The 22,590-nt window shown below is 35.6% G+C and overlaps 2 protein-coding genes across 4 annotated transcripts in view; one reads left to right on the top strand and one right to left on the bottom strand.

The window, feature by feature from the left end:
- Positions 1–22,551, bottom strand: part of Arl6ip6 (ADP ribosylation factor like GTPase 6 interacting protein 6) — a 27,985-nt gene extending 5,434 nt beyond the window's left edge. The window contains exons 1-4 of one of the 3 annotated variants that reach the window (XR_010064684.1): positions 21,666–22,551; positions 20,449–20,502; positions 14,354–14,475; positions 10,937–11,069 (exon numbers count right to left, since the gene is read on the bottom strand). Coding sequence is in view for 2 of the 3 variants with exons in the window: in XM_039105669.2 (XP_038961597.1) it covers positions 10,937–11,069; positions 20,449–20,502; positions 21,666–22,056 (578 nt within the window). In the remaining variant the exon portion in view is untranslated. The remainder of the gene's footprint in view (positions 1–10,936; positions 11,070–14,353; positions 14,476–20,448; positions 20,503–21,665) is intronic. The other 2 variants (XM_039105669.2, NM_001024310.1) reach the window with 2 other exon arrangements.
- Positions 22,533–22,590, top strand: part of Prpf40a (pre-mRNA processing factor 40 homolog A) — a 62,218-nt gene continuing 62,160 nt past the window's right edge. The window contains exon 1 of the mRNA XM_063283248.1: positions 22,533–22,590. The gene's annotated coding sequence lies outside the window, so the exon portion shown is untranslated.

Genomic DNA, 22,590 nt, shown 5'->3' with positions numbered 1-22,590 from the left:
GGGTCTATAAAAAGGTAAACTGAGCAAGCTAGTAAGTAGCACTCCTTCATGGCCTTTACATCAGCTTCTGCTCCCAGGTTCCTGCTGAGACCTGCGTTGGCTTCCCTCCATGAACTGTGATTCACAATCATAAGCAAAAAACCCCTCCTTTACTCCTATATTAGTTAGGGTTCTCTAGAGAAACAGAACTTACAGAGTGAATATCTGCACATTCATTATAACACCAACACTGATTTCTTAAAGTGATTTAGACTGTGGCCCAGCTAGTCCAACAATGACTGTGTGCCTGGAACAGGTCTACAAATCCAGCAGCTGCTGAGTCCACAAGTATGCAGGTCTCAGCTGGGCTTCAGTGTATGCCAGAGTCCCAAAGGAGGAAGCTCTAATGCTAGTGAAGGGATGGATTTGCCAGAGAGACCAAGAGCAAGCAAGCAAAAAGAGGCAGCTTCTTTCCTTTATATAGGCCACAGAAGAGGATATGGCCCATATTAAAGGTGGCACTTCCTACTTCAAGTGACTTAACTAAGAAGAAAATCTTACAAGTGAACCCATTAACTTGGATTTTAATTAATTCCAGAGTTGGTCATGGTTTCATCACAGCAGTAGAAAAGTAACTAAGACAGTGGGTATAACAACCACACTGTGGGACAGACCCCATGATGAGGCCAACACAAATGGACTCTATGTTTTCCCTGCACTTTTTTTCTTATTGAAACTTTTTCTTTAGAAAGAGTGCCATGAACTTGGTGGTAGGGAACAGGGGAGGATATGGAATTTGTTTCAAGAGAAAGGAAAAGAGCAATGAAAAAAAATTTTATAAGAAAGTGTTTTAAAAAATCCAATAAAAAAAGAAAGCGTTTAAAAAAGACTTTATGGTTATTAACTAGAAGACAGGATTGTATTAATTTAGGATCCTTTGTAATTGTAAACTTCTATGACTATTTCAGGTAGACAGAATAGGAAAATACTTCAAAGAGAGTACATACTTGTGTACAGGTGTTTTTTTTTTCTATCAATTAAAAGGTTACTTACCAATCTTATTGATATTTAAAGTGAAACAATGTTATAGGGATTTAAACACATATTTTATTTCCAAAGAACCAATCAAGGAAATCCAATAATAAAAAATTAATAAGTTAACTTATTAGTTAAAAAACTTTACATGATTGTTCATTTGATCATATAATAAGACAGAATAGACAGAAGCAAACTGTTTTTCAAGTTAGGACCCTAAATGTAGATTTTTATCAGGCTTAGATATATTTCTCACTACATTTCTGAAAGTGGAAATAAATGGGAAATGCTGTTCAAATAGAATAAAATGACTGAAAATAGTTACAAAGAAAGGTTCATTGTAATAGGACAACTTCCGTGTTAGAAGATGAGTTGTACAAAGGAAACTATCTTAGTCTAGTTTCAAAGAAATCTTTTCCAACAATACAGACACAACAAAATGAAGGGCTCATGTGGTTCTCACCAGTGGTATGAGTCAAACTCTCAAGTCAGACATGGGTTTGAGGACCTCTTACAAGGGGTATAAAGATAGAAAAGTTGTCTGATCTCTTTGGCCTTCAATTTCCTCTATAAAACTGACAACAAATTTACCTTAACAAAGGTGCTATGAAGACTACATATTTGCATAGCAAATAAATGTTAGCTATACAGCATGAAAACGAGCGTTCATTTACTACTCTCTACTTCTTTCTTCCTTTTAAACAAACACCTAACCCTAAACCACATGATCTAAATAACGTACAAATAAATCTATAAAACGTATGTGATCTTACTTTGTATTATTCTTGTCCTGCTTATTCAAGATCATTCTTCTCATCAAAATTCACTAGAGAGAGCTAGTGACATGAATTGCCTCCAAACCTGACAACTTAAATTCAACTCCCAGTTCTACATGAAGCAGGAAGAGAATGGACTCCTCCAAGTTGTCTGTGAACCTACAATTACATACCATGGTATGTGTGGCCATATCTGGGCACACACAAATGAAATATGTAAAATTTATTAGTGAGCATATATTTCCACCCAGATTTTATATTGAAGGTAATTTCTATTAATATATTTTTATTAATGCTTAATAGTAATGCCTAAAATAAATGTAGAATTAGCTTTATTATTTTTTATAAATGGAACACTTTAAAATTCAGTAACTAGCAATTTAAGGAACCAGAAATTAAGGCACTAAATAAACAATTACCCAAATTTCCAAATAAATTACTTAAAAAAACAAAGAATAAGAATACCAGTCTTAAGTCAGCCTCTTTTCATAATTTAGGCAACTTACTGTTTTTATTAAGACTTAGTTCATCTGAAGTGAACCCCTATGCTACAGAGATGAACACGAGATTCAATTCTCTTGGAATCTTCATTTTTATACCTTATTTACTCTTGCACTTTCCTTCCTTCACATATATTCTCACCTAACAAGAGAAAATTTTAGGGCAGAATTTTTTGCAATTTAAAACGGTATCTTCATTGCAAAATGACTTTGCTTTAATCAGATAGTTCTCTAAACTATCCGGACTGGGTTAAGGTTCATATTATAAGTTGACTGGTAACTTATTTCTCGTCTAACTGGTTCAGCAGGGTAGGGGATAAACCACTTCTCACTAATCTACTCTTTCAGACTATCTGAACTAGCTAGCTTTTATTTCTCATATTATTGAAGCTATGTGAAGCTATTAGCCAGAGTAACCTTACCAGATAGTACAGAGTCTTGCTTTAAACTTAAAATTCAAACAAACAAGAACCCCCCCTAAAAAACAAAACAAAAACAAACAAACAAACAAGAACACTGACTACCATTTCAATTACAACAGATCTTCCATGCCTCCATATCACCCTTCCATGTTTTACCAAGCTTCAGTTCAAAATACTCTAGGGGGTTGGAGGGAGATGTGTCAAACATGTAGACATTTTTCTCTTGTCATCAGTCCCTAAACAAATATAGCATTTATATTTTATTATGTATTCTAAGTTATCTAAAATGATTTAAAGTATGTAAGTGTGTAAAAATCAATGTGTAATAAAAGTTCTAAACCAATATATTCTAAGTTTTCCTGCTGCTCCTAGTCTATAGCACTTAGTGGACCTCCTAGTGCTCTACCACTAGCCATTAAAGCACAAAATTTCAGAAAATGTTAATAGTTGTATCTTAAGATGTGAATTATTGCTTTTAACATGTAATTTAAAGAAATATGCCTTATCCTTAAGACTATATAATTTTCCAGACACAATGGCAATCCCTGGAGCTAGAGTTCTAGGCAGTTGTGGGTTACTAAATGTGAGTGCTGGGAATGGATCCCTGATCCTTTGAAAAAGCAGTAAGCAGTCTTAATTGCTGGGCAATCTCCTTAGCCCTCATCTGTTGATTTAAGCAGTAACTTATATTAACTGCTGGCTGAGTAGATCAAGATTTTATCTGGAGTATATAGCATAAGCTGGATTTAAAAGCACCTCCTGACTTCAAAACACTTTCTATTATAATAGCTGTTTCTTATAATTTATAAATATTGTGGTAATATGAATAAAAATGGTTCTCATAGACTCATACAGGGTGACATTATTGAAGGAGTGGCCTTGTTAGAGGAAGTGCATCATTGGCAGTGAGCGTTGATGTTTCAGAAGCTCAAACAAGGCCCAGTGTCACTTTCTTTCTGTTGCCTGTGATCCAAATGTATAACTCTCGGCTACCTCTCCAGCACCTTGTCTGCTGTACGCTGCATTGCTTCATACCAGGATGAGAATGAACTAAACCTCTGAATCTGTAAGCCAGCCCCAATTAAATGTTTTTCTTTACAAGAGTCGCCATGGTCATGGTGTCTCTTCACAGCAGTGGAAACCATAACTAAGACAGTTACTGAACACATAAAACGTGGTTCGAATAGACGCAGTATTCTCAGTGCTGCCTGGGCTTTTTAAAACTCACAAGCAAATATATTAACAGCGCACCAAGTACAATATCAAACAAGTACAAAGCAAACAATCAGCTAGATCATGTTATGAAAACAAGGAAGCTAGGAATGTTAGTGTAATTTCTTAAAGGATTTATTTCATCTATACAATATCTTCATGCAGGAGTAAAAGTATATATTTCATAAGACATGCATATGGCTCTCCCAGAAGCCACATTATGCTACCACCAATATAGCTGTTAATATACTCATTGCAACTGACGGCTCCAAACAGTCCCTAGTTAATGAAACTTCATGACACTCAGATGTCAAAGCTAAGTCCATGATCTACTTCTTTTGTCAGTAGTTTTTTTTCCTCCTACTGCAATTAGCCATCTGTTCCATTAGTTCATGATAATAACAAATCTGAATCATCAAAGAAGCAGCTTTCCAAAAGTTATACAAAAGAGGACAGAGTTAATTCATTGTAATCAACGTTACATCTAGTGTGCTTGGAAAAGAAATTTCTAGTTTAAATACAAAATCATCCACTTTTCTTAATCTACAGATTTATATTACTGCCTAAGAGAACCCACATTTTCCTATAATGCTCTATTACCCATTATATATTTTCCTAACTATAATGTGAAGAGCAATGAGAAGGTACAGAATAATCCTAGTAACACATTTAAAACAAAGTCTCAAGGGTATATAGAAAAGTACAGTAACATGGGATGCCAACCCTAAAATCTAGAATTCGCCAGGAAATTTATATTTGATATTCTACTTTGCTCCCAATACCAATAACAACATTCAACCAAAAATCACATGAAACTCCAACTGTCTCAGCATCTACTTACTTACAGAATGCTTTCCAGAGGAAGTCAAGCATGTAAAAGTATCACATTTTAATAAACTTATAAAAATAAGTTAATAAAGTAATTTTTAAAAACCTTCTTCTTTTGAAACACCCAAGCAGCAGATTCTAAGTCACACTTAATACAATGCATTTAAAAATATGAGGCATGCTAAGGTTAATAATATTTAAAATGTACTTTGAGAAACTAAGGTATGTATGAAATATCTGTGGCTGACAGTGCAATAGAAAGATGAGTAACCCAATTATTTACAACAACAACAACAACAACAACAACAAAAGACAACAATGTCAGAAAAGCAACAGATACTCATTGGTTTGTATCTCAAAAATGTAATATTACAGATTGGCTAGCTAATTCTGTAGACTGTATTTTAAATAGGTTTGTGGGAAGATCAAACCATTCTTTAACCTTATCGCAATTTTAGAAATTGTTAATCTCACAACTATAAGGTTTGTTTTGACTATTAATCTTTTATCAAAAATAAGCAATAAAACAACCAGTAATATAACTGAAAAGCAAATTTCTAAAAATATAGGACTGAATTTGTGATTTCTATAAAATGAGTGTATGTGTTCTGATTTGCCTCATTCTGGGAAATAAATTCAAGATGCATCTGAGGCATAAATACTATGAGTCAAGTTATAACACCTTTTCTTGACTTATTAACTCCAAATGGCTTCAAAGTTTGAGGAATGACATAAGCACAGACTTAAAAAAGTGACCTAGGAACATTTGAAGTCTCTGCCCTTTAACAAATGTTCATATTGTAAACAAAGATAGTCAAGGTTAAACTGCACAAGGAGAAGATCATTAGGATCTCCTTCCAGGCTCCCGCAGAACTTACTATGTAACGCAGCCCAGCTCTGAACTCATGGCAGGACTCCTACCTCAGTCTTGTGAATGCTAAATAATTCTTAATAAAGAAGTAAGCCACTGTCAAATTGGCTCCTTTTTAGTTGTGACATTCAAGTTGAGCTATTACTATAGAAGGTGGTCAAAGATTTATTTACAAGAGCTGAAGTAGTCTCCACACCACAGAATGTCATTTCTTCAGTGTTACTCAGGAAATCTTTAATAGAAAATCAATTTCTTACTAAGTTATTCAACAATCTAAGCTTTAGATTCAAATACATGATATAACAAAACTGCAAAATTATAAAATTACATTATTTAGTTGAGGGAGAGGTGTGTGCCATGGTATAAATATAAAAGTCAAGGTGGAAGACGACCTGTGAGGGATTCTCTCCTTCCAGAGGATCAATCGCAGGCCACCAGGCTTGGCAGGAAGCATCTTTAACCTGCTGAGCCATCTTGCTACCCAAAGATATACTTCTTCTTTTCACATAACTTTGTATCAGCTTAAAACTTGAAGCTTAGTAACCTCTAGTATACTTGAATTCCATAATAGAATTCTCCATTCTTGTAATTATAAGCACAAACCTGTTTTTTCTCCTTGGAAATGTCTTGATTTATATTCATAGTATAAAATAATAATCTATCTTTGTGACAGAAAATATTTCCTTAGGGCTAGGAATATAGCTCAACTGCAAAATACTTGCTAAGCAAGTGAAAGGCCCAAGGCTCAAACTCAGCACTGGAGGAAGTTTAAAAGAGATTTCTTAGTATAACTTGTAACTCCCTTCACAATATTTTGAGCTTGAGCTAATTAAATAAGGAAGTCCACCAGACCTAGGTAGATGTACGTGACACCTTGTAATGTTTTAGGTTATACAAATTAACTTTAAATGCAAGTATTAAATGTAAAATGTATAACCAACAAACCAGAAGGGCTTACTTTGAAATGACTACATTATTTTGGTTTTATAGTTCTACAAAGGGTATAAAAATATAAGTTGTTAAATATGATGACCTAAACAATGGACATTGTTTTTCAAGTTAGCAACAAGTTTTTCAATTTTCTACAAATTACTAGTCTACAAGTAATATTTCTATTATAGGTAGGATTTTCGATAATTAAATGGTTTTATATTTCGCATACAGAGTAACTGCAAGCTTATAGATAGATCATTTACCACTAGATGGTGCCCATACAAAAGTAATGTGTAATGTGTGGGGTTTAAAGTAAAAAGTGTCACTGATTTGAAAAAAACAATGAATATGAGGACAGATGTTAAAAACAAAGTTATTACTCTTATTTAGCACTGCAGAGGTAAAATTGCCATATTATAAAAGCTTAACGTTAGTTGTCAACAGAAAAATTTGTAAAACGCCTCCTATTAATTTATTTTAAACAACTTTCTTTTTTTTTTTTTTTTTTTTCCTTTTTTTCGGAGCTGGGGACCAAACCCAGGGCCTTAAGCGCTCTACCACTGAGCTAAATCCCCAAACCCTTTAATTTATTTTATAATGTAGAAGTCAATGAGTTAATGAAGCAAATGAAATAGTCAGATGAATCGTGTTACACACAAGTAATCTGAATGTGCAAGTTGCTTCAGTTCTTGGGACTGACTTGTTTTCTTCATGTTATCAAATGAAACGCACGAATGATAACATCTCCAGGTGGCTTAGAGACTTGGCTCCTCTATCATCGTCATTTGGAATCCCTAACACATCTCTAGTATTAAAGTACTAGTTTAAAAGAAAAAAAAGTTGTACTTTTAAGAAGAATTCAACTTCAAGGTAGATATTCTACCTAACTTCTCCAATCACAAAGATTTAAATAAAATATCTGGTTCTGCCAGTGGCCTATCCTTGAATGAGCCTCAAGATAACTTAACGTGTGGATTCTCTTTGTATGCAATAATTTTATGTGGATCAGTGCCTTATATAGACGGATGCCACAACATTAAGTAATGGCTATAGGTGCACTTTATTTGCTTGCTTGGAACTCACTCCTAAGATCCAGTGAATGAGGGAAGTAAGCTGGAGATGATCATGTGATACTGCAGAAAAATAGTAAATTATACAAGATTGTTACAGTAAATTATAACCTAATGACAACTAAGGAATGCTATACATACTTCCCCAAACCCAAACTTCTGCTTTGTTCTTTAACAATGCAAACTCCAAGTAGCTATGACAAAGTTTTCCATATAATAAGTATAATAAAGGAAAATTTTCACTTTTATATAAGCACTTTGGGAATAAAAATAAAGATACATTTTCAAAAAGGTACTTAAACTTTGACAAGAACATGGTTCCATGAATTTATAAAATTAAGCCACCTGGAGATGTTATCATTAGTGCGTTCCATTTTATAACATGTAGAAAACAAGTTCCAAGAACTGAAGCAACTTGCACATTCAGATTATTTGTGTGTAATAAAATTCATCTGAGTATTTTTAGCTAAATTAAAAAGATATATTGGTAGAAGGCAAGATTGTTCCGCGGGTAAACAAAGTAAGTGATCTTTAGCTATCTCACTTTAATGACTAAGCTTGGAAGAACTGAACTCAATTCTAAATGATGGATTGAACCCACATGCTGGAAGGCGAGAAGTGACTCCTTCAATTGTCTTCTGGACCTTGACACACGTGCTATGGTATATGTACATGCAGCAACAGCAGCACATACATACACACAATTGAATAAAACATAATAAAACTGTTAAATATAATTAAGTAACAAAAAAGTGTTTCATTTTTAGTATCAATGTAAACTAGTTATTCATTCAGAATGCTAATTTCATTAAATGTTTCACCTTGTATTTACTAAATAGCAAGAAATGTTACATTTATATTTCACTGAGAATTTTGTTTCAGTAAAATGTGACTCATAAAGTTAAAAAAAAGTTAAAAAAAACATAATAGCTTTGATTTTCTTCCCTTGAAATTCTTTTATTAAAATCCATGTCTTATTCTGTAAAAACTACCAACACTATTTAAATAAAACCAATTAACATTCATGAATTAAGTATCATGAAAAAATAGTATACACATGGTGATCCCAACTCCCATTTCTAAAATAATCATAAAGAAAATAAAGAATGGAAAAACATTTATTAAAATGTTGGCAGTAATTTTCCTGATTATTTCCATTGTCTTAAAGGACACATACACACATTCCACACTCATATTTTTCTCTTTTCAAGACAAGGTCTCATATATCCCAGACTGGCTTCAAACTTGCTATGCAGTCCAAAGATGGCCTTGAACTAGCTAGGATTGCACACATGTACAACTAACACTGTACAGTGCCAGGTATGAAACCCAGGACCACATCACACTAAGCAAGTACTTCAGCAACTGAGCTACATTGCAAGGCCACCTTAACAAAGAATCAGAAATATTTTTAAACAATCAAGAAACGTGCTTATATTAACCTTATTTTAGGTAGTAAGATAACATATTATAAAGTTACTTCTATTAAAACATAATATTTCTGATTTATAAGTAGTCAAAAGATTTCAATATTTTCACAAGAATCTATTTTCCTGTGCAAGGACTCACTCTACTGGCTACACAGAGAAAATATTCTTAGCCCTTTATCAAGTAATTGTTTGTTTTCATGAACACTAGAGGGCAATGTCTGCATTTCAAACTGTATCACTTTGAGTGTTTATGTGTATACTTAGATCTGGCTTGAATAAACAAATGATTTGGTATTTTATATTTTCTTGTAAAAATTAACACACAGTATACTAAAATATATTTGTAAGTGTTTAAAAACTTCTTTAAGACCAGATGACCAAGTAGAAAAAGTATGTGATGTGACACTATCTTATTTTAATGACTTCTAAACATCTGACAATAGAGGCTCTTTATTTCTACTTACAATTTAATAAAAAAATTAATTTATTATAACTATACAATTAATTACCTGATCTTTAGAACACTAACATCTAGAAATTTAAGGACTAGCATTCAGGGAAGATGTCAAATAAAAATAATAGAAAATTAAATATATCACACAAGATTTACAGACGCTATTAAAGGTACTGGGTGTTAATGGGCAGCAAAACAATATAAATTTGAACTCTGTTATGTCTTAGCCAAATAAGCTTTCTGACTGAATGCTATCCAAGTAATCTATATAGTATGGTATTCCACTATTAGATGTAACTCTTCCTATATTTGTGAATTAAATATTTATCCACTTTAAACTCAGATCCACAGGCATACAATTCACATTTCAGACACACGAGTATTAATGAAACATTTAAAACATGCATTTAGATAAATATTTTTTTTTATAAAATATGTACTTTCACATTTTGCTTCAAGTAAAACCAAAATATTTAAGCACATATTTTGAGGGAGGAAAATACATGAAGTTTAACTAATAATGAAAGTAATATCAAAAACTATGTCAGTATTATAGTAATACTGATAATTATCACTATTATGGCTTCATCTTTATAGAGGTCCTCAAATAGATATTTTGTTTAAGAGGTAGGGTAACAGCTGTCATAATACATGTAAATTTTACTGAATTAATTTTCACATCTTTACACTCCCTCCCAATTCCATTTGTATAAAACTAGAGATCTCTGAAGTTTTTTGCAAATACTATTCAAAGAGGAAGTCTCTCTAGTACTAGACCATTAGCTACTGAGTTTCTGATATTCTTTGAAAAACAGAAAATACAATGAAAAGAAATTCCACTACCAAAACACATCTACTCTAGTCTGGATCTCTACACTGGGCACCAAATATGCAAGTTAATTAAAACAGAAGGGTCAAATCCTGAAAAAAAAGTCTAATTTGTGAATAAAATTGTTGTTGAATCTGACTACATGCATCACTAAAACTTTTCAAACTTTGACTTTGTAAACTGTTATACCTAAAAAGAACAGTAACAAAAATTTCCCACTTCTTTGATATATGATTTTCAGTATTTAAAAAAAAAAAACATTATCTAGATAGGGAACTTAAAACATCATTCTCCAATTATCTAAGGTGAGGCCCAAACATTTGAAAAGAAATCTTATGTTGTTCTGTCTTATATACTGAAATCTAGAGCTTCAACATATCCCAGCTTATTGGTTCTTATAACTTTAGTGTCTTTAAAGAACTGACATTATTGTGCATACATGCACGTGCGCGCGCATTCACACACACGCACGCGCACACACACACACTCTCAGGGACAGGGACACGGACACACACACACACACACACACACACACACACACACGGACACACACATACACATACCTCAAACAAACAAAATAAACTTAGAAACACTTACTTGAACCTAGCAGGTGAAAGAGGAGTAGGCGGAAACATTCCTGGTTCAAAAGAATCAAAGTAAGTCACTGTCCAAGAAAAGCTGCAACAGGATAATCCAGCAGTTAGAGATATTATCAGCAGAGACCAGAATCCTTTATGGGAAGAGAGGGAAAAATTATTAAAATTATTTAAACCAGGATATTCAGGTCCAGATGTAAATCTCCTAGGAGATTTGAGCTTAGTACCCTTTCAACCCATGCAATGTTCAAATTACTAGAACACAGTTATAGGTTGTAGCATTAAGTATTTTAAGTTATTATATGTGTAAATGAAGACAAATTCTAGCTAAAAATATAAGAAATTTGGTTCTATGACATTCAACTACAATGAAAACAGTCAAAACAATGTACTCTCAGCATTAGCACGGCTTCTCCAGTTCTCATTTAACTTCATGAGCCATAGCTGGCTGGCATTTGCTACTGCTTTGTTCCCAGTGCTTTCTTTCACTCCAAAACAAGCACTTTTGATAAATTAACCAATTGCAGAATATTTCCTCTTTATAGTTTTCCTATGAAAATATCTTTGCTCAGTATATAACTAAAGTTGTCTTCCAACTTACCAACATCTTAGGAACTTAAGTTGGTCTATTTAGAACTTTTTTCTCACAGAAATCAAATCAAAATCATGGTATTACAGTGCACTCAAGTTGAAGCACAAGATACAGAGAGTGACAGGACACAGGAATAAATTGATCTGAAGAGCTTTAGACACTACTCAACTCATTATATTAAAGGGATAATGAACTGCTGTTAATCTAATTCTCCTTAGTGGGAGTAGTTTTATTTCTTAAAAACTTATAATACTTTTAATTTCGTGTTTATGAAAGTTTTACCTCAATACATTTACGTAAACCAAATGTGTGCCTGGTGCCTGCAAAAGTGAGAAGAGGCTCTCAAATCATCTGGAACTGGGACAAACGATTACAAACTGCCACAGGGTTTTGAGAACCAAACCTTACCCTTTGCGCAAGCAGCACACAGCACGTACTAACTCCTGTCACTTCCCCAGTCCCCAGTTTTACTAAACTTCAAGTTCTTAAAAAGTCTTTTATAAATTCAGTTCATGACACCTACTCAATAACTATTTTGTATTGGTACAGTATTACATAATGGGGACAAAACAGAAAGCACATTTGTCTTCACAGAAATTTTGGTTAAAAAAAATAGGAGTGCATATAGATTAGTAGCTACAGACTGTGATAATTTTTTAAAAATAAATTTTGTATTCCCTAAGGTCTCTAAGGAGATAATATGAGAATTCAGATCAAGGCTGTAGTTCTTGAAAAAATTCTAAGGTTTATATATTAAAAATAATACTCAATAGCACATTGCTATCAGATACTGAATGCTATAGGACCTAAATATATTTAACAATTAGCATGAACACATGAACCCAGAGGAGCAATATATAGCATTTGGAAGGTAAGTTTGTAATAGAGCAAGAACTTATAAAAAACAATTTATGTTAATGTAGGCTAGGAATATAGCCCAATGTAAGATCCTTGCATAATAGATAGAATTTAATCACTAGTAACTCCCTTACACCATAAAACATTTCATTACTACCTAGGAAAGGAAACGTGGTTGAATTCTTACTACACACAATGCACAATAAATTCTAAAACATATCAATGAACAAGGTACAAAATGGCATGGTGATATAGACTGGTAACTTCAGAACTTTGGAAACTGAGAAAGTAATACCATGAACCTGAAGTCAGTCTTCACTTGACCTACACAGAAAACCTGCTTAAAAATTTTATCTAATAGAGAGATACATATGTACATGTGCTATATATGGAAAAAATATTTCAATAAAGATGCTGAAAAAAATATCCCAGTGAAGATTTGAGAATTTAACACTGGTCCTCTTTAGGGAGAAGAAATTGTGAACAGAAGAAGCCTATTAAGAAGTATTTAGATGTTTACCCATGTGAATTGGGGGGAGGGGGTTGAACAGGGTCTCACCATGTAGCTCCAGCTATCCTGAACTCATTATGTAGACCAGGCTGGCTCTGAACTCAGACATCCACCTGTCTCTGTTTCCCTAGTGTTAGGAATAAAGTCATGTACTACCACAGCTGGCCCATGTGATTATTTAATAATCTATTTAAAAATTAAAGAAACATAGCTGGGAATGTGGTTTCGTTGGAAGACTGCCTGTGCAGCATGTACAAAGTACTGGGCCCTTCCACAGTGATGGGGATACCAGTAATCCTACCTAGCATTAGGGAGGTTAAAGCAGAAGGACCAGAAGTTCAGGCTCATTCTCCCATATACTGGGAATTCAGGGCCAGCCTGAGCTATATGAAACCCTACCTCAAAGATGTAAAAGTAAAAGCAGGTTCCAAAACAATTTCTCTAGTAAGACAGTCCTTTTTAAACAGAAGAAGGTCAGGAAAGTTGTACTATAATATATGTATCATATTCTGACTGCTTCTTAATAAGCAAGATATACTCTTACTAAAAAGTTCACATGAGATGTTTTAGAGTCCCAGAAGGAAAGACAAACCATCAAAGAATGAGAAGAATTAGCAATTTCCTGGCTACCCAAAAATGCTGTAAGAGCTGGGTGAGGCTGTGTGTGCCTATAGTTCCAGCTACTAGAGAGGCTGCAATAGGAGGATCGCTTGAGTCCAGGAGTTCTGGGCTGTAGTGCACTATGTTGGATCAGATGTCCACACTAATTTGGTATCAATATGGTGACCTCCCAGGAGCAGGGGAACCACCAGGTTGCCTAAGAAGGAGTAAACCAGCCCAAGTCAGAATCAGAGCAGGTCAAAACAGGTAAGAAATATATGCATTGGATTGTTTGTAAATCTTGTGGGGCTTAGTAGCAGGGACATGTAAAAAGCCAAAGTAATTAAACAATAAGAATATGTAGAAATGCTTTGAAAGACTGACCTACATGTTTGTCTTGATAGTTCCCCTTTTCCTGCACCACCCTCCTTTTTTTGTTACCCCACAAGAAGTATGAGGCAAAGCAGAAGAGGAAATACCTTCTCTCCGATTTTATCTCATAAAATTACAGAGCTAGTATACAAATTTAATCAGGGATAGAAAGGTGAACATAAAGCTTCTAGAAGAGAAAAACTAATGGTCTGTTTGGGATACAGATGAAGTACTTAGATGGAAAACAAGAGAACAATATTCCTACTAGGAATAAACATGGTTGTTGTGTTTGCCCTGAACCTGTGATAGAAAGGAAGAGTGCCATCGGGCTTCTTTACATGGCCACCCAGAAGAAGTAATACCCTAGACAGGAATGTAGTCTCGCACACCTTGGTGATGGCCCAAAGATCGTTCTGTAGATACCTCTGTATGGGGTACAGAAATAGTAGATGAAACAGATGCAAGATAGTTCAACAGTAACTCACTGCAGCAAATGTCGCCAGAATGCACCTCAATTTCAAAACTCAGGCACAGTTCCCAGGCTCTAGAATCTTAGCCCAGTCTGGGATCAGCAACCATAAAGGCTGAGAATCAACCTTCATGTTACCTAGTAAGAACACGGCAAAAATTACAAAATTTGTCAACTACAATTTAATAATGTTTACAATGGCAAGTAAGTGTTATTTGTTGCTTAAGTGAGCATCTCCAAAAAGAAGTAAGCATAATAAAAGTTTACTCCAAGATTAGTATAATTTTATAGTCTCTAAAACAACTAATCAAGAAAAAAAATTCAAGATTACAAACTGTGATGAAATGATAAAACTTCTAGATACCAAAAAAGGTAAAGAAGGAAATAACATTTACAACTCAGTACCTGGCCACTTAAAATCTCAGAGTTTTCAGAGCACTCCTGTCACATTTACTACTACTATTCTTGCGAGCAGCAATCTCCTTTTTCTCTGGCTACTATTTATATAACTGAATTTAGTCAAAAAGTAATAGGGCTATTTTTCAAACACACAAAAAGTATTCTTGAGATTGTCCATACTAATTACTACTGTACAATCTCAGTGCTATCTCATCATGGACATTTTAACTACTTTTATATTCAACCTGAAATAATCAAAAGCTGCATGACTGAGAAGTTATGTCACAGTAACAAGACTAAGGCTGCACTGAAACTGTAGTCTAATGGTGCCTATGATTCTAAAACTTACAAATCTCATCTATAAATAAATAAAAAAACAGAAGTTAACTCTAACAATTTTGTCATGATAGCACCAAAATTAATCCTTAGGCAACATTTGAATACTATTTAGAAATTGATGTAACTTAGTATTTAATTGAGATTAAAAACTGAAAATGAAGTCTTCTTTCCCCTGTGATTTATGCCATCCCTATATGCTAGCTATGTTAGTTAACTCAGAGTCTGCTGCATCTTCCTAAAAGCTGGCAGGTACTGGGAATAAACATACAAAGAACTCAGGTGAAGTGATCTTATCTGTATATCATCCAGAAATAAGATCTTATTTTACTGCTTTCAAAGAGCAGTAGTCGGTGTAGGCTTTTCTTATCAGTACACAGTCTCATAACATAGATTTTAGTCTTTTCACTATTACAAAAAAAGATGTTGCAAATCACATTGGGGACTCAGCACATTACACAGATATTACAGATTTTCAGTGTGAACTGCTTTCAAAAGTACAGATCTTGACCTAAGTACATACAGCTATCGTCTCTTGAACTCAATTTATTAGTTGATACAATGAAGAAGCTTCATCTTTTTCATGAACTGAAACTTACTGGACTCTGTTTACAACCAATGCAAAGAAAAGGAGAGTGTAGATTTTGTACTCAATTTCATTTGTTAGTGCACTTTTCAAAATAAATTAGTTTGAAGATTCAGTTACTTTATAGATAAATATTTAGAATTGTATTTCTATAAACTTTTTGCATTAAAAAGTTGAGAGAGAAGTATGATGAATTCATAAGTATCACTCAACTTTAAACAACTTACTAATGACCAACTCTGTTGACTCTATATTCTTTCCACCTGCTTTTTCAATACACCAGAGCAAACAGCTTCATGCATTTTTTTGAACTAACATATTGATGGACATAAAATGTTAAATAAAGGTATTAACATTTTTGGCATACTCGGTATGTTAAACTTTTAAAAAATTGTATACAGTGGAACATATTAATTTAAGTCAATTTAAAATTGTGCTTTTTCTTCCTCTTACAACTACTTTTTAAGAAAGGGTCTTAGAGACCAAGTTGGCCTTCATACTGTTACATAGCTAAGGAAAACCTTGAACTTCTGATTCTCCTGTCTCTGCCTCCCAATCAGCATTACCAAGCCTGGCTGAAGTTTTGCTCTTTTGAAAGGATTGTTCTTTCTGACATTCCTGTTACATTTGGTACAAATATTAAACAATCTATAAGCAAAACCCCGATAAACTGTCATTTTTGTTACATCCTTCCAGTCTGCTGACTTTTGTTTTCTCTTTTCTCTACTTATTTTTTAATGAGGTCATACAATCTTTAAAAGGTGGTACTACAACAGTGGACGTTTAGGTGAAATATTTGCGTTACCCAGCACAAGTACAAATAAATGTGTTTTTCCTTAATAGTTTGTGTGTGGGTTTAATTAGAAAAATCATACCTTAAGCCAACTTCCGAGTTTATAATTTTTGAACTTAAGGAAGAATTTAGCTTTTCTTAACATCTACTTCACTATGGGTTAGTTCCAGAACTTCTCTATGAAACTTTTAATCATATTTCTAAAATTTGATAGGATAAAGTCATGATGGTAGGAACATCATTAGTCCTCTGAAAAAGAAAGTTTAAATTTTCAATGATTTCACTTAAGATTGAACTCAGTATTTGTCAATTATTTCTTCCCTCAACATGAGTGAAGTCCTAGAAACTTGTCAGGTACACAAATTATTTGAGCAGCTCAAAAACAAGAATAACTTGTTATTGAAAAATAAATGAAATCAGGTCTTTACCACATATAGAATTTAAGAAATGTTAATGAGAGATAGGCACAATCATGTTTAGAAGCTGTGTTTATAAGTGAGTGTGTATGCATATACATTGGTCAGTTGATTTGTTTTCTTCTGAACTAGGAGTCTTCCTATGTTATGCAGGCTGGTCCAGAGAGTGTAAGCTCAAGCAAACTATCATCTTCATCTTCCCAAGTAACTGAGTCTAAGGAACATAAGTCAGACCTAGTCTAGAAGCTTCATAAGTCACTAAAAGCTTTCCATCAAATTTCACAATATAATGTTTATATGGTACGAACTGTGATACACGTAGCTCTGCATATTTTAGATTAAGTATTTTCTGTATTTTAAGTATTTTCTGCTAAAGGCAATTTCATGTATTTCTCTTAGTATTTTCTAAGTTTGCCTAAAATGAAAGGTTATCATGCTACATTCTCAGAAATATTAAAGACTGCAGGGAATACTGCAACATTGAGTTGTCAAATGTGACAAAACTTGGAAAACTACAACAAATACAAAAGCCAAGAGGCAAAATTAAGTAATTCGACATTGTATGTTTAGCACAATCAATCTGGTCTCAGAACAATTTTAAAAGAGGAGTGAGTGAAATGTATAGTTTTATTAACGTCCCTGGAAAAGGAATGATTTGCTACAAAGAGCATTCCAGGAAGGCCAGGGCTACACGGAGAAACCCTATCCAAAAATAACTCCCAAATGATCTTCTATTGCTTCATAACAAACCTTTTTTAAAAAACAAAACCAAAACAGAACAAAATAAAATAAAACAAACAAACAAAAAAACCACAACTGGAAACAAAAAACAGACTACCCATGAAGAAATTTTTTTCATGGAAACAAAGATGACTCAGCCCACTGCAGTACCTTAGCAACTTTAGAAGAAGATGTCTTAACAAGTATTAAGACTTACACTGTTTACTACTCTGTTACAATTTACCTTTCAGAATTTTTTCTGGTTTATTTTACTTTACTATTTGTTTTTGTGAACACACATTATGAACCATGTGCATGCCTGGTGCCCTTGGAGGTCAGGAAAAGCGTGGTGGGCAGCCTGGAACTGAGTTAAGGATGGTTGTGAGCCACTATGTGGGGGCTGGGAATCAAATCCAGGTCCTATGCAAGAGCAGCAAATGCTTTTCAACCACTGAACCGTTCCAGCCCTTACTTCCCAGGACCTTTAATCACTCTTGAATACATTTTCGAAAAAAGTTGAGTTAAGAAAGAAAGAAAAGTTTGTGTGTGTGTTGGGGACAGACACAGCACCTAGTTCACACAGCACCTAGTTCGATTATTTAAAGGTAGTTTTCAACCCACGGTCCTTTGAGTATCTGCATCAGAACTATTCATAAAAGCAAATATGCTTGGACCTAACCTTGGCCTGAATCATAATTTAAAAGTAGCTTAAAAAAAAATACAAGCAAGTCACCAGATTAATAAGTACACACGTCAAATGAGGAATGTTGTTCCTGCGGCTACATCTTACTTTACTGAGACTTATTCAAGCCCTAGATCAGTATTTAAAAATATCCGCAGGGGTCAAAATTTTTTTTTTTTTTTTTTTTTTTGGAGCTGGGGACCGAACCCAGGGCCTTGTGCTTGCTAGGCAAGCGCTCTACCACTGAGCTAAATCCCCAACCCCAAATTTTTAAGTCTATAGAAAAAGAACTCTTCTCAAGGTTGAGCACTTACTATGCTCTTGTTATTTTTTTCTAGAAAATCAACCTACTACCAAAATAACAGACCTAATAGCAATAGTTAAGCCAAAAGACAAGTAATAAACTAAAATGTCTAGTAAATATAAAATGATAAAATCATTCTCACACAACAAGGGTATATGTGGTGTTTTGAAAGAAAATGCCCCCCACCATGGGTTCACAGGGAGTGGCACTATTAGGAGGTGTGGCCTTTTTGGAGGAAGTATGTTTCTGAGAGCGGGTTTTGAGGTCTCAGATAGTATAGCCAGACCCAGTGCCTCACTCTGTCCCTGCTGCCTCCTGATCCAGATGGAGCACTCTCAGTTACCTTTCCAGCACCATATATTCCTGTGTGCTGTCATTCTTCCCACCCTGATGATAATGGACTAAACCTCTGAACTGTAAGCCTGCTCCCAATTCAGTGTTTTCCTATAAAAAATGTCATGATCATGGTGTCTCTTCACAACAATAGAAACCGTAAGACAGTACAAAATACTTTTTTTATAACCTAGCTGATAATTTCAACATGTTTATTCAAAACTTAGGCTGTTTCCTCATATCCTCATTTGAAACTTTTGTATCAATTGTAAAGAGAATAAGGATGTAATTCCTAAGTCATTTTCTTGTGGTAAGATTATGAATCATTTTTTTCTTGGTATCTTAATAGATTTATCATTGATTTCAGGGACCCTTACTAGAACTGGCCTCTCCTTTTATCTGTCTTTGTTAAGGAAAAGTTTACTCAGAGGTCTCCTATCAATTTATCATACTTTGTAAAGCCGGCTGTGCATTTATTCCCAAACAGATGAGAATTCAAACTCAGAAACAGAAGGACAAGCATTATCACAACTGCCTCAATAACTCAATAACCTTTGCAGTGCTTCTCTGAGACAAGCATTTGCGTGTTTGTTTATCTGGGTGGTGCTGAAGATCAGAACACGTGTACGCTAAGCAAAGTGTCTGTCACTGAAGTACAACACACTCAACCCTGAGACAGTTGTCTTTTTAAAGAATGCTTCTCTGTTGGAAAAGATTACCCATTCAAATGCTATATAATAAATATACTTTCTATAAGCCAAACTATGCTTACTTTAAAATTAATTCCCATGAATCTGAATGAGTTAAACCTATTAAGTGATAGTGACTGAATTTACTCTCCACTAGATCAGAGGCTCATACAGGGTTTTGTCTTGGCAGTTACTTCTGCTGTAAAAATGCTGTTTTCCTCATTCCTGAATTTTAATAGTAAAATATATCAAATAGGTAAAGTACTAAAGTCTTTCAATTTGTTTATAAAAGGGACAGATAACATCAATAACCCTCTTCAGTAGGAAGCTAAAAACTACATAATGTATGACATTTTGGACAATAGGAACAGAGTTGATTCACCTAGATGCTAATGGGAAATAATTCTTATTTAAAAATTTTTATCTAAAGACAAACTGCTTACTAAAATGTGAACAATAAAGTCTTCTGAAGTCTGGTTCAGATACTATTTATGTTGTCTAAATTTGTGAGCAAGTTTCTAGTTCTAAATTCCTGAAGCAGCAGTATAGGGAGTTTTTTCCAAAACATAATCAGAAACTAAGAATTTAGTGGACCAAAGTCATGCAGTTATACTGAATACTGTACAATTGCATTAGCGGCTCAATTTAAAATTACAAAAATTATGAAAAATATCTAAATGTATATCTATAAAGGAAATATAGTAACATTTACCACAAACACATAAATAAAAAACACTACTGAATCAGCTATACGTGGTATATATAAAATATTTATCCCAAAGCCTATATAACATTAAACATAACTTGGAAAAACAAAATAAGTGACCGGATTAATAAAATTATCAGTTCATACCTAACAGCCCCGTATCTACGACATCTTCATTTTTCGAGTTTTCTGTATGCAATTCTGTAAACACAAAGAGAGGTTTAGGTAGAAGAGTAGTGTTCCTTCCTGACATGAATATCCAAAGTCAGCAAAGATACTGTTCAGTTGTCAAAAGTACCCTGAAGTCAGAGCTAAGTTAAATTTCTGATTTACCACCTCAGTTACCTTCAAGCAACTACCTCTACAAGAGCCGATTTCCATAAACATGAGAATAGTCTCCTAGGTGTGTTGAAGACAATTTGTACAAAGAAACTTAAGGGCATAACAGAATTTGAATTCAGTTCTTTACTCAATTCTCCAAAATACCAATGTCCTCTGAAATGAACTTCTACTTATGGACATATAACTTTATTGTAAAAGAAAAATAAACTAAGTGCACAACAAATCTATCGTGGTTGAAGTGAGAGAAAAAAAAAAAACTGTTCAAGGGCCACCTGCAGCCCATTAGGGGGTGGGGAAAATGAGAGATTAAAGTTTAATTCGTAAAGGTAACAGGAGAATCACAAAGCGTTGAATCCTTTTAATACAAGATACTGCTTTCATGTTTCAGTTTCTCAAGAACTGGCAAAAGCAACACTAACTAAATTCAAATCTCTTTCCACTTCAAAAAATACTAAACCATACAACAAATCCCAATGGGGTAAAGGGAAGAGCGTCTTTCAGAACATTCCTACTTGGACAACATATGCCAATTTCTGACTAAGTAGTATATAGAACAGACTGTCCTGAAATAACTCTACTTGGTTACAAAGAAAAACCATTTGCCTATAAAAGTAGAAACCCGGGATGAGGGGGAGAAATCCTTGTCCTTCAATGTATCTAGGATCAGAGAAAAGCGTATACACAGCACGTCTCTAAACCTCAGCCTTAGAACATCAACAGCCTATTTTTGTTACATACACTTTTTGATCCTTTTAAAAGGGGCTCTGATTAACATAAGCCGTACTTATGTTTCAACTCAAGGATTCAATGCCTTTACAGCATTTAAGAGTGTGGATCTTTTCTACACTCATTATGGAGCAGGGTCGCCCATCTAAGGAGAGAAGACAAAGGGGGGGGGGGGGGACGACAAAGTACCGTAACAGTTTCGAGGGAAAGCTTTGGGAGGAAAGTGTGAATGGGGGCGTGTGATGTACTGGCTCGACTTTATGCTGGACAGCCTTTCAAGGCCTGGATCTCAGTACCTTTAACGATCAGGTAGGCGATGGCGAGGAGAAAAGCAAGGAGGACGGCGAACAGCAGCGAACAAAGAATGGAAAGGGCTTGGATGGGCCACCGCCGAGCCTGGGTTCGCTTGGCCGCAGTCGCCGGGAAGATGCCGTTGCGCTTATCCGGCAGGACCGGCGACCCGTCCCCGATCCGTGGGAGTAGCGGAGCCCTCTTGGACTCCGACGACGCCCTGGCCGAGAACTCTGCTCGCAAGTCGCGGGCCACTTGGTCGCATCCCTCGTCTCCGTCCTCACTCCAGCTATTCCCTTGAGTGTAGTCGGAATACACAGACCGAGTGACAGGGCCTGGGGTAACCTGACGGCGCCTACGCGGGCCTACAGACCTCCAACTCTCCACAAAGGACATGGCGGGAAAGACTGAGAGACCCGCGAAGGTCGAGCGTCCTCCACCGCCACGCCCCTCCCCGACAACAGCCAATCAGCGGCGGCCGTCGGCGGACCCAACCACCGAGCGCAGAGCGGTGGGGGGGTGCACCAGCGGGTTTCCAGGCAGCTCCGCTAGCGGATGTGCCGTGTGAGCGCGCGCCCGTGGCCCGCGGAGAAGCACTGCTTAATTTATTCGGCCCTTTCCGGTCCTATTGGCACGCACCGTCCAAGCCCCATAACCGCAGCTTCCCGCTCAGCTCCGCGGCTTCCTAACCGCCAATCGCTTCCTCCCTCGGGCGAGTGATCTCCGCCTCTACAACTCCCCGCCAACTACAGTACGCGCCTCCATCCTTCACTGGGGCGCGCGCAGCTCTGAAGCCCCGTACCCCCCAAACCCCCCACCGGCGAACCCCGGGCACGACCCCTCCCCACGCCAACCGCGCGCACGCGCGCACTAGGCCGCTAACGCCGGGTGCCGCTTACCCCGCCCCCACCCCACCCCTGGTGGCCTCAG

Source organism: Rattus norvegicus, chromosome 3 (assembly GCF_036323735.1).
Source record: "Rattus norvegicus strain BN/NHsdMcwi chromosome 3, GRCr8, whole genome shotgun sequence".
Lineage (NCBI taxonomy): Eukaryota > Metazoa > Chordata > Mammalia > Rodentia > Muridae > Rattus > Rattus norvegicus.
The sequence above is the reverse complement of the archived record's forward strand: the minus strand, read 5'-3'. Positions and strand labels throughout refer to the sequence as shown.